The following is a 13,140-nucleotide window of genomic DNA, read 5'->3' as shown; positions in this document are numbered from 1 at the left end:
TTCTGAGTAATTTATTTTTTGCTTTGTTTTTTTAAATATTTTTTTCTGTTTTTCTGACTCATTTTTTTCTGACTTAACAAGATTTCCAAATCTCCCACCTGCAAGTAATGTTTAACAGCTGTAGTCAAGCCAAATACATCCATGAGTCAAGTCTCCACTTCATCACGGATCTATTACATCTTAGATCCATGAGATACATCCATGGATATGCTCCACAAAAAATACAGTCAATCTATCACCGGCATTGTAGATTTTCAAAGGAAAACCCCACTCATTTTTCATATTTTCACTGTGTTCCCAGTAAATTCAGATTTATATTGAAAGGAAACTACCGGTTATTACAGAACACCACCTCAGAGAGTGTCACTCAGAAAGTATCAGAGCAGTCTGATGTAGCACCTTTATTTTGAAATCAGTCCTTACGTTACTTGCAGGTGGGAGATTTTGAAATCTCAATAGCTAAGTCAGAAAAAAATTACCCCGAAAAACAGGAGGAAAAAAATTAGTCAGAAAAACAGAAAAAAATATTCCATAAAACAAACCAAAAAAAGAATTACTCAGAAAAGCAGTTTTTTTTTTATTCAAGTGAATGCAATATGTTTCCATAAGTGATGGATTGATAATATCAGACGATATTCGTAATTTTTCCGATAATTGGTATTTGTCTCTTTTTTTTTCACCGATAAAATAAATGTATTTTAAAATGCACTCCTTTTGCTCTGATAAAGCCATCTCAATCCCTGAAGTCACCACTCTTGGCTGTGTAACACTGTCCCGCCCACAGGCCCCACTGAACCAAGATTTGTGTGGGAGTTTGTGTTATTCTACAAAAATGTAAGCTCTTTTTATCACAGATTTTCACAGTGTACAAAACAAACAAACAAGCAGTACACTGTATTCAGTTTAATCCCAGGTGTGTTATTCTAAATTTTGACACTTTTTACACATTTTTACTGCAAATAAATATCGGTTATCCTCAATTTCTAATAATCGGTATCAGTATCGGCCCTGAAAAAAACATATTGGTCACTCCCTAGTACATGGACCACCTGAACATGGCTACAAACTGAAAAAAAATTCTTGCAATGGCATTTTTTTGTAGGAGCTGGTCTACATCATTGTGTCAGTGGGAAGTAATAAGTGTTATGCGATGGATACCTTATCCTGCCATCATTGTAGGCCGGCGTCCCCTCTACGATGGAGCGGATAAAAAAAGATTGATTGCAGTTGACCTCCTCCTGACCTCCCACGATGCTGAAGCCCAGGCTGCCCGACGTGCTCCGCCGCAGCACGATGTCTTTGCAGCAGTAGAGATGCCTGCATGAGCCAAGAGCGAGATTAAAAACACTAATCTCTCAACTTCATCTTTAAATTATACATTCTGTATATCCACGCTGAGTATATTATAGTGTGTGCAGCGCAGCTACGGTATGGATTGCCCGAAACCGGCTACGCTCACAAGACAAAGGGCCTGGCAGCTCTTTGAATGAAAGGTGTGACTTTTCCTCCCAGATGCAGCAAGAACAGTGGGACTTTTATATCAGTCTCATGCAGATGGCCCAGAGCTGAGTGAAAATGAAATTCAAATCCTTTCAGTCGTACCACTGGTCTAGACTACATTCCCATGGTGGCTCAGTACTTAGTTTTGACTCCTAATCAATTCACTGCCTAAGGAAGAACACACTTTTATTTAACTTTAAGCAGGAGCAGCATGTTTTTTTTTTTTTTTGGCTGTCTGTGGACCACTATCTTGCTGACAATACACTGTAGTAAGAAATTCATACGGCTATAATCTGAAAAAAAAAAAAGTTCTGCCGTTATAATAGTGGTGAATATTCAAGCTGAAAAGTTAGTTTTGAAAGTATAATGAGCATTCTCTTCCAGCTGGCTCTGTCAAAAAAATGTCACTTGGGCCCAGATGGCAGAGGTCAGTGGGACCAACACTGCTGGAGGGGGAGGGGGGGTGAATTATACCTGATGATGCAGTAGGAAAAGTTTAGAGATGTATAAAGAGTGGATATGAGGAGGTTGCTCACCTGGGGATCTGCAGCCATGACACCCACAGTGGGGAGTAGTCGTCGTTAGGCAGTGGACTCTTGGTGCTGTCTGTGGGTGAGGGCGTGAGACACGGCGGCAGCGCGCACTCCTGCATGCTCTCGTCTGGAGGACGCATCTCCAGGACCTTGAGTACGACGGGAGAGGAGGTGTTTTTCAAGTTGGCCACGGCCTCGCTCCGCGTCACCCCCGTCAGGTCCACCCCGTTCACGTTTAGCAAGATGTCACCTGCGGCGGCGGTGGTGGGGAAGGGGGGAGAAAAGTGGACAGCACAGCTCATCATCCGTGCCGTGCTAATAGCTTTTCAAAAAAAAGACCTCACAGGGCAGGGGCTCATCATCTGCCTGTTTAATATTCAACACCCTCCCTGCTGGAGCACAAAGGGATGGAAACAAGCACCACCTGTGCTTTAAAAAGCCTCCCAGTGATGAAAGTGGTGCAAAGAAAACCAGACGGAACGGTCCAGCTTGCTAGCAAGCAAAGGACACATTTGCCCCGCGAGCATATGCAAATACAAATGAATAGTCTATTACAATACACAAACATGCTTCATCACCACACAAACAGAGGCAGCTGTTAGTTGCAGCTATGTCTCATATAAATAAAGTAAATGACAAGCTAAATATCATTTTGTTTAAAGCCCTAATCTACATTATTATAGGACCCAGGATCTAAACTGCACATCCACTCATTTGTGTGCTGCTCCATGTTCTGCTCCCTTTCAGAGCTGACTGATTTCATATCACAAAATAATTAAGTACTCCACAAATTCTCCTCTGGAATACAATAATTCCTGAGCTCTGTTATGCTAATGTGTGTTTGTGTTTTCAGTTAAGTGTGTTAGAGCCAATTTGTGGAGCACTGAACCACAGCAGCGCCACTGAGTTTTCCACTGGATGAATAACCTTCATAATGAAACACAAGTCCTCAGTGTTCATCAATCAGCCCAACACAGAGTGTTCATCACCAAAGCCAAACGCACGACAGTCTGCTCGCCATTATGTCAGCTTTGTCGCATCGCACAACAGTCAGTGACAACTACGCAAAATAAATACTGCAGTCACAAAATGAGTAATCATTAATACCAAAGCACCGAACATGAGGCTCGTGGTAATAAAGAAGATGAGCAACATAATGATAATTACAGGACTCGAGTGTTCAGGAGTTTAATAAAAAAAAAAACAGACAACGAGCGGTTGGTCTGTGATTAATTTTACCTTTGCGGATGGAGCCCTCCTGTCCCACCACTCCATCAGGGTCCACGTTTGTGACGTAGATAGGGAGGTCCCACCCTCGGCTAGACATGCCCCCTGCCACCGTCATGCCCAGGGAGTCGTAGGGTTCCTTAGTGAGAGTAACTGTCTTCTCGTAGCATGCAGGTTTCTGACAAGAGTCCTTCAGAGGGGAGAAAGGAAGTCAAGATCCATAAAGGCCCAAACACAACATCTAGGATATTGTAAAATTAACTTTCATCTGTCAAGTGCCTTAGGATAATGTACTGTATGTTATTTATCTGGCACAAAATTGAATTGAATTACCTATGTGCCGTCTCTATTCGTGTACTCAAATTCTTATAAGCTCCGCAATTCAAAACCAAAACATGACATGTACTCCACTTACACCAAGGGCACCTTCTATTGACGCTATAAACTAATTAGATTCAAAGCAGCACATTTGCATATTAATAAGGACTGTTTTCTGTGAGACCTGCAGTAGCCCCTTAATGCTAAGGGAATTCATACAGAAACCTCCCATGTTGTGCTGCAGGAACAAAAGCCGGATGACATAGATCTAGTTGCCAGTGAACGGATGACCTCATTAATATACTAAGGTAGATAGTGTATAATACTGTATCTGGTGGTAATGAGTGTAGGGCGGTAGGTGGCTCAAGTGCCTCTTCGTTTTGTGTCATGTTTAGGAACTGATTCATTTATAGACGTCATAATGTGCAGTTTGGTTTGGTGAACGAGGCCGTGTGTGGGAGACAGTGTGTGTGTTTTTTTTTATTTTATTTATGGCGAGTGTGTGTGAGTCAGATGGGGGAGGGCGAGGGAGAGTTGAGTAGTAATGAATAACACATGGACACATTGAGGTTGATGGGATGGGGCTTGTGCTGCGTCGCTAATGTGCTGCATTCACACATTGGCACAGGAGGAGATGAGTTGTGGTCACATGACTGACCCCGGGGCTGTGGCGCTCGGGTCGCTGTGTGTGTGTGTGTGTGTGTGTGTGTGTGTGTGTGAACACTGTCCACACTCACTGCCCTCCTAGGTCATTCACACAGTATAGGCGGTTGTTGTGGTCATGTGCTGAACACAGTTGTGTGTGTGCACCATATCCACAGAGTGAGCAAAGATGCATTTCATCTATGACCAGTGTTGGGCATGTTACTTAAAAAAAGTAATTAGTTATAGTTACTAGTTACTTTCTCCAAAAAGTAACTAAGTTAATACACTGAATTATAACAATTAGAACATTATAAAAGTAACTAATGACCAGGAAAAGTAACTATTGCAGGGTTTTTTTAAATAAAATGCTCAAATATGTCACTTGGGCTAGCCCCCCTAACCTCTTGTTTATCTGGAACTAACCAACTCACTCAGTATTCCTCCACACAGGGAGGAGTTGGTTAGTCCCAGATAAACAGCTTTTTTCCGACAAGTTGATGGAGTAAAAAAATGTGTATGTAACGTACACTTAAAGGGACAACGAGGAGTTTCTATTCGGTTATAAAAAAGTCTCACGTTAATGTGGATGAATCTCCGCTACCCACACGTGTTAATGGGCCCATTTTCGATAAATATATCGTTCTGTCTCTATCGTTATTTTGTTATTATTAGTGGTGGCGGAAATGCTGGTCGAGCCGACCAGCGTTTCCTTTGTGGCGAGTCATGAGAATAACGCAGCCGAATTGCAGTTTATGGTCGGAACTACGACGGTATGTGAACCTCTTTGAACCTCTGACTTTAATTATTGATGAATGAAAACATGAGTCCGTCTTGCGCCGGTCAAAGAATTTTACGGTGCGCGCGGAGGCTCATAAATGTAGTGTGAAAACGCTTTGCTTTTCCAAAACTCCTCGTCCCTTTAAATGCAAGTGTATTATTTCGGGCAGGACTTCTTGAGTCAAATAACGGCGCATTTTATCGTCAGTAACGGTAACAGTGTTATAACGAGAGAAACAGTAACTTTTTGGATTACTTTTTTATAATGCTGTAATTCCCATCACTGTCTATGACATAATATTTTAAAAAGCTAGAGGCTAGGTAGAGTGGTAGCAGTTGTGCCAGTACAATAAGCACAAAATGCTTTGCTTAGCTTACAGTGACACATTATATCTTGTTTGTTTGCTTTTAACATGCTAGTGGGACTTCTTTGGACACAGGGCTAAGCTGTTTCCCCCTGTGTCTACTCTTCATCATGCTAAGCTAACGTAGCGTCCATAGTGTCATATTGACAGAACAGATGTGAGAGTGGTATCAATTGTCTCATCTAATTCTTGGCAAACAAATGCGCATATTTACCTAAATGTAAACCTCCAAGAGGATTGTCTTAAAGTGTATGATGTTTTCATCTGAGGTACAGTCTGTTTTTAAGGAAAATAATATAAAGAGGTTTGGGTTTTGTGGGTAATGGATCACAGAAGATTCTCTACATCCTGGGATGGGTAAGAGGCAGAGTGTTTTTTTCTTCTGTGTGGTGAAAGAAGATGGCTGATGTGAAAGCAGCAGCTCTGTGAGAGGAAAAGACTGTCCCCCGTACTGCTTGAATGACATGCCTTATAATACCTCCATGGATCATTTGCACCTGAAAGGAAATATTTATCACGGGGTAGGGGAGACAGGGGAACAAAGCTCCTCTCTGCATATTGGCACTGACTCGTGTGTGTGTGTGTGTGTGTGTGTGTGCTGCTCACCAACAGTGTTTGCTCTATATCCACCGGGGAATATGGCGGGGGACCATCCATGCCCCATGGACCTTCTTGTAAGATGTCTGGGGTCGGCAGGCAGATCTGACGAGACACTATGAAGTGGACTCGCTCCTCGCTCGCCTAGGGAACAGAACAAGATGATTGAAACGTTAGACACGACTTGCAAATGACACGAAGGCAACAGACATTTTTTAAGGTTCACCACTCTTGTGTCTGCCTCGTATGAGGCTACAGCCAGCAGCCACTAGCTTAGCACAGCTAGATGGCAGATTTCATCATTTTCAGATGGATTCATGCTAGCTCCATTTCCAGTTTGGATGCTAAGCTACGCTAACTGGGTGATGGCTGAAGTGGCTCATTTGCATATTAATAAGGACCGTCCTCTCTGGGACCTGCTATAGCCCTTTAATCGTAGGGGAATACATATAAAAATCATCCATGTTGTGCCGTGGGAACATGAGTCAAATGATATAAACATTGTTGCTAATTAATGAATGACCTCATTACCATACCTGATATGGTAATGTATAATATAGTGATAATGAGGGTTGGACATGCAGGGGCCTCTTCATTCTACATCCATGTTGAGGAGCTGACTCATTTGCATCAGACGTCATGTGCGGTCTTGAAGCCTTTCACTTCACAAAAATATCCTATCCAAAGTATTCCTTATAAAATTCTCAGCGCATCATCATAGATGTAATTTTATTAAAAAGTCAATATCTCAGAATCTGGACAAAAAAAACATGTAGATGCTTCCAGACCTACAGAAGAGTGAGAAACTTCTTAATGAAGAAATCTGCAGGAAAACCATGGTCAGGCATAGTTTAGATTCACTGCCACCCAGTTGTAACCTTTATTTTAAATTAATTCTACTACCGAAGTGCCAATCCAGCTTTCATTCACACATTTGCATGAAAGGACACACACACACTTCTTGTTCCTCTGAGATTTCCCCTGGTCTCTGTAGCATAGAGCTGACTCCTGAATTAACCAGTCCAGCCCATTATTGGCTAAGTTGGACTAATTTAATTTCTTCCCTGCCAGTTCTTAATCTCTGACAGAAAGTGCCTGCTCTGGGAGGCCATATTGGCTCCGCAGAGACCCAGAAGAGCCAGTCAGACTGCTCAGACAGGAACTCCGAGCCCTGAGACCCTGCACAGTCAGCCGCAAACACACCACAATTAACCATGATTAACAACAAACACACCACCATTGACTGGCATCAACCAGGAACCAGAGGCAGCTGCGTGGTCCGGTCCATCAGGGAATCACTACAATTAAATATTATTAACTGCAGTGAGTGCAGACACAACAGCACAGTACAACACAATTAGCCTGAATCACCACAATTATCTTTAATACCTCAGAGACCATGAGTATGAACAGAGCCCGGTGGTTTATGGTCTGTAACAACATGTGGGGCAATTTCACAGCGACTACAGTATGAACTTCTGTTTGAATTGCAATGACCCACTGTCTTAGTTGAATGGATTTATATGTATTTGTCTGTTAGACCTAGCCTAAGAAACCTGGGTATTATGTTGGACAAAGACATGTCATTAGTGCAACGCTGCAAACAGCTGACCAGAAATTGCTTTTTTCAGCTGAGGAAAATCTCTAAACTCAGGAAAATGGTGTCACAAAATAATTTGGAGCTGATCATTCATGCATTTGTGTCTTCGCGTTTAGACTATTTTAATAGTTTGTTTTCATGTCTGAACAAGAAGGAGCTGTCTCGCCTGCAGTTTGTGCAAAACTCTGCAGCGAGAATTCTGACCCGCTCTAATAGGAGGACACACATATAACCCCTATTCTTAAAGCTCTTCATTGGCTGCCAGTTTCCTCTAGGATCAATTTTGAAATTCTGGTTCTAACTTTTAGAGCTTTGCATGGTCAGGCTCCATCTTACATCAGTGATCTGATCCAGCCTTACACCCCAGCTCGGGCTCTGAGGTCTGTGGATCAGAATCTGCTGATGGTTCCCCGCGTGCTCGTTTCCGGACCAGAGGAGACCGATCCTTCCAGGCTGTTGCTCCCAGGCTCTGGAACGATCTTCCGCTCTTTCCGCGTTCGATGGAGTCTGTTGACTCCTTCAAAAGCCAATTTAAGACCTATTTATCTGTTCAGGCTTTTACTTAATTGTCTTGGGGTTGCTATGATTGTCACTGAGTTGTCTTGGCCTTTTAAATTTGCATGTACATTTTGACTGTGTATTGTTTTGTTGTAATTGTAAAGCGCTTTGTGACCCTGGTCTGTGAAAGGCGCTGTATAAACTTACTTACTATTTAAAGGCAGGCCGACAGATTTTCCCGTAACTACCGCAGACTGACCTGGATGAGGAGGGCAGCATGCTCCGGTGCGCCGTAGCGTAGATCGTGCCCATTGATGGCCAGCACGCGGTCACCGACGCACAGCTGTCCGTCCCGAGCTGCCAGGCCGCCCTCCAGCAGGTGAAAGATGTAGACTCCGTGCTCCTCCGGCCGCCTCACCAGCTTAATGCCCAGCTGCTCTTCTGGAGTGCTCTTATTCAGGACCACATGGATGCTGTCGTCCCTCAAGGGATGGTGGGGCAGGCCATGAGCTTGGTGGCCGCCCGCGCCATCGTGGCCGTGCCCGTGCCCGTGCATGTGGCCGTGCGAGTGCGAGCGGTAGCGGTGGCGCTGCTCTCTGAGCACGGTTAGTCGCAGGAGCTGGCACGGCTGTTTCAGGGTGGCCATGGCGTAGCAGTGGGGTACGTTGCTGATGTCGATGCCATTTACCTGACAGGGTAACAGCCATGGAAATGTAATTATAACATTGATTGCTTCTCATTGACACGGGATACCACTGTAATCGTTTCCGTGATACCTTCAGTATCATGTCCCCAGGCAGCAACCGCCCATCCCGTGCAATGACACCTTCTCTGTAGATGTCCTGGATGAGGATGCGGACCAATGGGGTCTCGTTGCCACCGACGATGCTGATGGCCAGCGGTTCTGAAGGCTCCACCCGGGTTATCTTAATACTGGTAACTTCGCCATCAGGGATCAGGTGATGGAGCTGAGGAAGAGCCAGAACTAAAAAGAAAAAAGGAAAAAGGAAGAATGGGAAAGAAGAAAATGATGATTTTAGTTTCACAGTGACAAGAAAAGAAAAAAAAAAACACACATTTGAGGATCAGCCAAATAAAACAGGAGAGGAAGTGGGAGGAAGAGAGAGTGCTGCACAGGGAAAGAGAGACACATGGAGGGAGAAATAGTGGTAGACTGTGTTGGAGAGGTTCAGCAGTGGAACCAGCTGTCTCTACTCCCTCAGGTTAGCAAAAACAAACTCATACAAGCCAAGAGGGAAAATTTACTTGGCTGATTATCCTGCTCGATGTTTGCATCATTAGTCACATACATCTGTAGCAAGTATGCTTGGGAAAACCCGCAATTTGAAATTTCCACAAAGTTATTACTTGGGCGGGGATGTAAGAAAATAAATATTCACAAACTTTTTTTCTCTCTCTGTGAAAATGTCCACTGAAAGTGTCGACTCTCTAGTTCTTTTCTCAAAGCAAGTACAAGAAATTTGCCCAGATGTAACACGAATGTATCAAAAATTTAGGATTTTTTTTTGTTTTCTGATATAAAATGCAAATTTAATTGTACATTTTTAACATGTAAAGGTTAAAACATTACAAAAACATATTTTTTCCAGTTTGATCAGATTTTACTGCACAAACATCCCTCCTTTCGTGCTCAGTGTTGAATTCCACTGACCAGAATGACACATCCTCCAGCACCGGACCATGTGGAGGTGGGTGGGGATCTTTTTTGTGACTGCTCTGGGCAACAGCCTCTGCCAATAAATGACAGAGAAGATGTATTTCTCCTTTTCCTTTGGTTATGAAATATGCCTCCCTCACTCCTTCTTTCTCAGTGTCTCTGGCTCCATAGATTCGGCTTCTCATTCTACTCGCGCTGCACTTTCTCCATTCCAAAGTCAATATTTAGTCTTTATCACAGCAGATTGCTCGAAGGGTGGAGAGCACATTAACACAGAGACCTGCAGCTATTATGTAACCCTTCCGTTTCTCCATCACACACCCTTTCAACCTCTTCATCCTGTCATTTCCCATTTATTTTCACCCACTCCCACGTCCGTGGAGACATCGCTATGTCTTTATTTGTTTCCTCATCCGTTGTCTTTACAGTATCTGCTCTTCCCTCCATTTTTTTCCTTCTCCTGTATGGATCTATCTATACTTCACTCTCCATCCTCTCCGTCTATCTTTGTCTCTCCAGCGGCAGGCAATGAATATTTAATCTATCCTCTCAGCCTCCTCAGTGATGGCCTCAGAGAATAATCTAGTCCCTGATCATTCGTCATCCTTCATTCTTACGCAACACCGCACCCCTTCTCCTCTTCCCATCACATTGCGGTTCTACCTCAACATTAAACTATGTTCTATTTATGTCCCCTTCCACTTCACCAAACCAAGGGCCATGCTGTGGGTATTGCTTTAAATACATCCAGAGCCCATTTTATTTTCTACATATAATTTTATGGATCAGCCATGTCAAGAACATGGCTCTCCCTGGGGACCACTCCATCAGGTTGGGGGAAACCTGTTGACCCTGACTGTGTTGGAATGACAGGGAGAGGGGGGAGGGGTTACATAGTAGAAAGAGGTGGCAGATGAAGAGAGGGACAAGAGGAGGAGATGTCATCAGCCTTGTCTCCGGTGACCCCCCTGGATCCCGTCTCTGTCCTGGCTGTCTGATGCTACCACTCTCCTCCCTGTCCGTCTCTAGTGATGCACCAGTGGACTTATGCAATCGACAGCTGAATTATTAAAGGAACATATGGCACTGTTACGCTGTGGGCCCCCAGCCACATCACCTCCTCGTGCAGCCGGGGGAACATCACAAGTACAGGCATTTGGAAACACACACACACACACACGTGTGAGCACTCTCTCAGGAACCCTCTCCAGAGATTTGAGAAGTGCTGACACAGCAGTGACATCATTCAATCACGACTCACCACAAAAAGCACAAAACAAGCACAAAAGTGTCCACTTTAAAAAAAAAAAAGACACACAGAGACTAATATAGACTTTGATCCATACCTTCCTGTGGAACAGTGGAGTTCCTGACATTGTCTCTCTCCTCCGATGTCTCATGGCTCACTGCGTTGCCGCTCTTGGTCCTCCGCAGGACACTGAATGCCCGGTTCAACCTCCTGAAGGAGCGGCTCCTCACTGAAGACCGGTCAAAGTTTCTGACTGCAAAGGAGACAGGGGAGAAAGAGAGGCACTTTATAGGTTACCTCGCCCTCAACATGCCTGGACAAGTCTGAATCTGCCTCCTCACAGCCAATCACCCTCTCAGCATTTAGAGACCATTTAAACAGAAAACAGAGGAACTTGTAAAAAAAGAGAAGATCTGTGTTGTTGTGTCTTGTAAGAAGGAAAATCCAGGAGGTCCAGTTTGCATATAAACATGAGGTTTAAGTATTACCAGATGCCAACATTACACTATTTTATGATGAAATTAAACATTTTAAAACTTTGATAAGTTTTCAGAATTATTTCTCTCTTTATCCAAATGATAATGAGATAATCAGTAACATTGTTTCCTAAGTATTTGATCCTTAGATGTATTTGCACACATTCTTAGGTTTCTGGCCTCCAGTAACACTAACACAGTGTGTTTCAAGTCACTCCTTGTTTGTAGTCTGCATGGGCCGGTTCCCACCGCCAGTTTCACACTACAGTATTCTCAAGATTGTCAGTTTGTGGTGTAATGCAACAGCAACGTGCCCACGAAGGCAGATTCCTGATACCTCAACTCAGCATTTATGCCAATATCAAGCCCCAATCCAGTCACATGGCAATTTTTCCCCCTAAATCATATGCATACTTTAATGCATGGAAATCACTGAAATCATCTGATGAGTGAGCAGACTAATGAGTGGATCTAACTGACAAAGGAAACATGCAGCAGCGCCAAAGAAACTGAACTGTATGTAAAGTGGATCTTAGTCCCGCCATGGCCTTCATCTCCAGTGATTCAGCAGATCAGAGTTAATCTGTAGTAAACATGGATGAAAACAATGTAGGATTTAAATCAGCTTAGCAAACGTGTTGTGTAAACGTGTTCCTCGTGGATTCACACGTCGTCTTTTGGTGAGAAACACTGGATGCAAACTTTCATTTTTTTACTAGAAAACCTCTACAGGGCCCCTTTAAGAAGAACAACTTGATCCAGGTTTAGTTCTTTCCGTCAGTATTTTGCTGGAGCCTCTCGTCCAGTCTTTTCCTCAGAGGTTTATTTGTTGAGCAGCTTTCAACAGTTCCCAATAATGCTTCTTTTTGTTGTTTTTGTTGTTGTGGAGAGAGGAGCTAGTGGCTGTTTAATTAATAATCTCAATCTTTGCTGAGTTTAGTTTCATGGTTGCATAACCACAGCGGTGATGTAACACACAGTGGACTCCATGGTGACCACGTCCAAAAGAGACCTGCCCAGAGAGACTCTTGTCTGGTACTTGTCTCAGGGAACACAGAGGCTACAGGAGGCTGCAGCCCCAGCAGCCAGCCTCTGCAGCACCCCCCTCCCCCCCTCCCCCCTCCCTCCCTCCCTCCTTCCCTCTGCGGACCACGGAGATGCGAGGGCTCCTGACAGCCACATTATTCTTTAAAAGCGCCAGCCGCTTCTGGAGCTGACAGCTTGTTCAGCAGTAGTGGCGCTCATGGTGGTGGTGGTGGTGATGTGGTGGTGTGTGCTCAGCCGTCCAGGCCTAAAGTGCTGGTACAGCGTCATTTGGTGTCCCCGCTGCCTGTGTGTGCTCACGTTAGGGGGTGGGGAGAGGGGGCTGGGGGCACTCATGGCTGCTTCCTGCTTTAACAGGTGAAAATGAAATGCTGCAATCACATCATCAGACATTAACAGAGACTTGTATCGGCTATATTTAACCTCCCTCTCCTGCCATGTCTCCATGACTGCATAATGTGCCTGCCCTCTCCGTGACTCCCTCCCTCTGTTCCTGCTCTGTTTTCCTCACAGAGATTTTATGGATTGGGAAAAAAACAAGGCAGCAGAGCTAATTGGCTAATAGGATTTCTATCAGGGACCATTAAGGGAAACAAAGAACGTATTCCGGGTTGAACGAGTGTTTGGGTTATG

General features: G+C 44.1%; 1 protein-coding gene across 4 annotated transcripts in view; it reads right to left on the bottom strand.

The window, feature by feature from the left end:
• lnx1 (ligand of numb-protein X 1) overlaps positions 1-13,140 on the bottom strand; it is a 42,094-nt gene that overhangs the window by 1,085 nt on the left and 27,869 nt on the right. For all 4 annotated transcript variants that reach the window (XM_085773261.1, XM_085773262.1, XM_085773264.1 and 1 more), the window contains 7 exons: positions 11,085-11,240; positions 8,837-9,045; positions 8,320-8,748; positions 5,972-6,106; positions 3,273-3,450; positions 2,037-2,283; positions 1,159-1,317 (listed from right to left, as the gene is read on the bottom strand). In XM_085773261.1, the coding sequence (XP_085629387.1) occupies positions 1,159-1,317; positions 2,037-2,283; positions 3,273-3,450; positions 5,972-6,106; positions 8,320-8,748; positions 8,837-9,045; positions 11,085-11,240 (1,513 nt within the window). The remainder of the gene's footprint in view (positions 1-1,158; positions 1,318-2,036; positions 2,284-3,272; positions 3,451-5,971; positions 6,107-8,319; positions 8,749-8,836; positions 9,046-11,084; positions 11,241-13,140) is intronic.

The sequence above is a fragment of the Trachurus japonicus genome, chromosome 4 (assembly GCF_045865225.1).
Source record: "Trachurus japonicus isolate A0001 chromosome 4, Traja_1.0".
Lineage (NCBI taxonomy): Eukaryota > Metazoa > Chordata > Actinopteri > Carangiformes > Carangidae > Trachurus > Trachurus japonicus.
The sequence above is the reverse complement of the archived record's forward strand: the minus strand, read 5'-3'. Positions and strand labels throughout refer to the sequence as shown.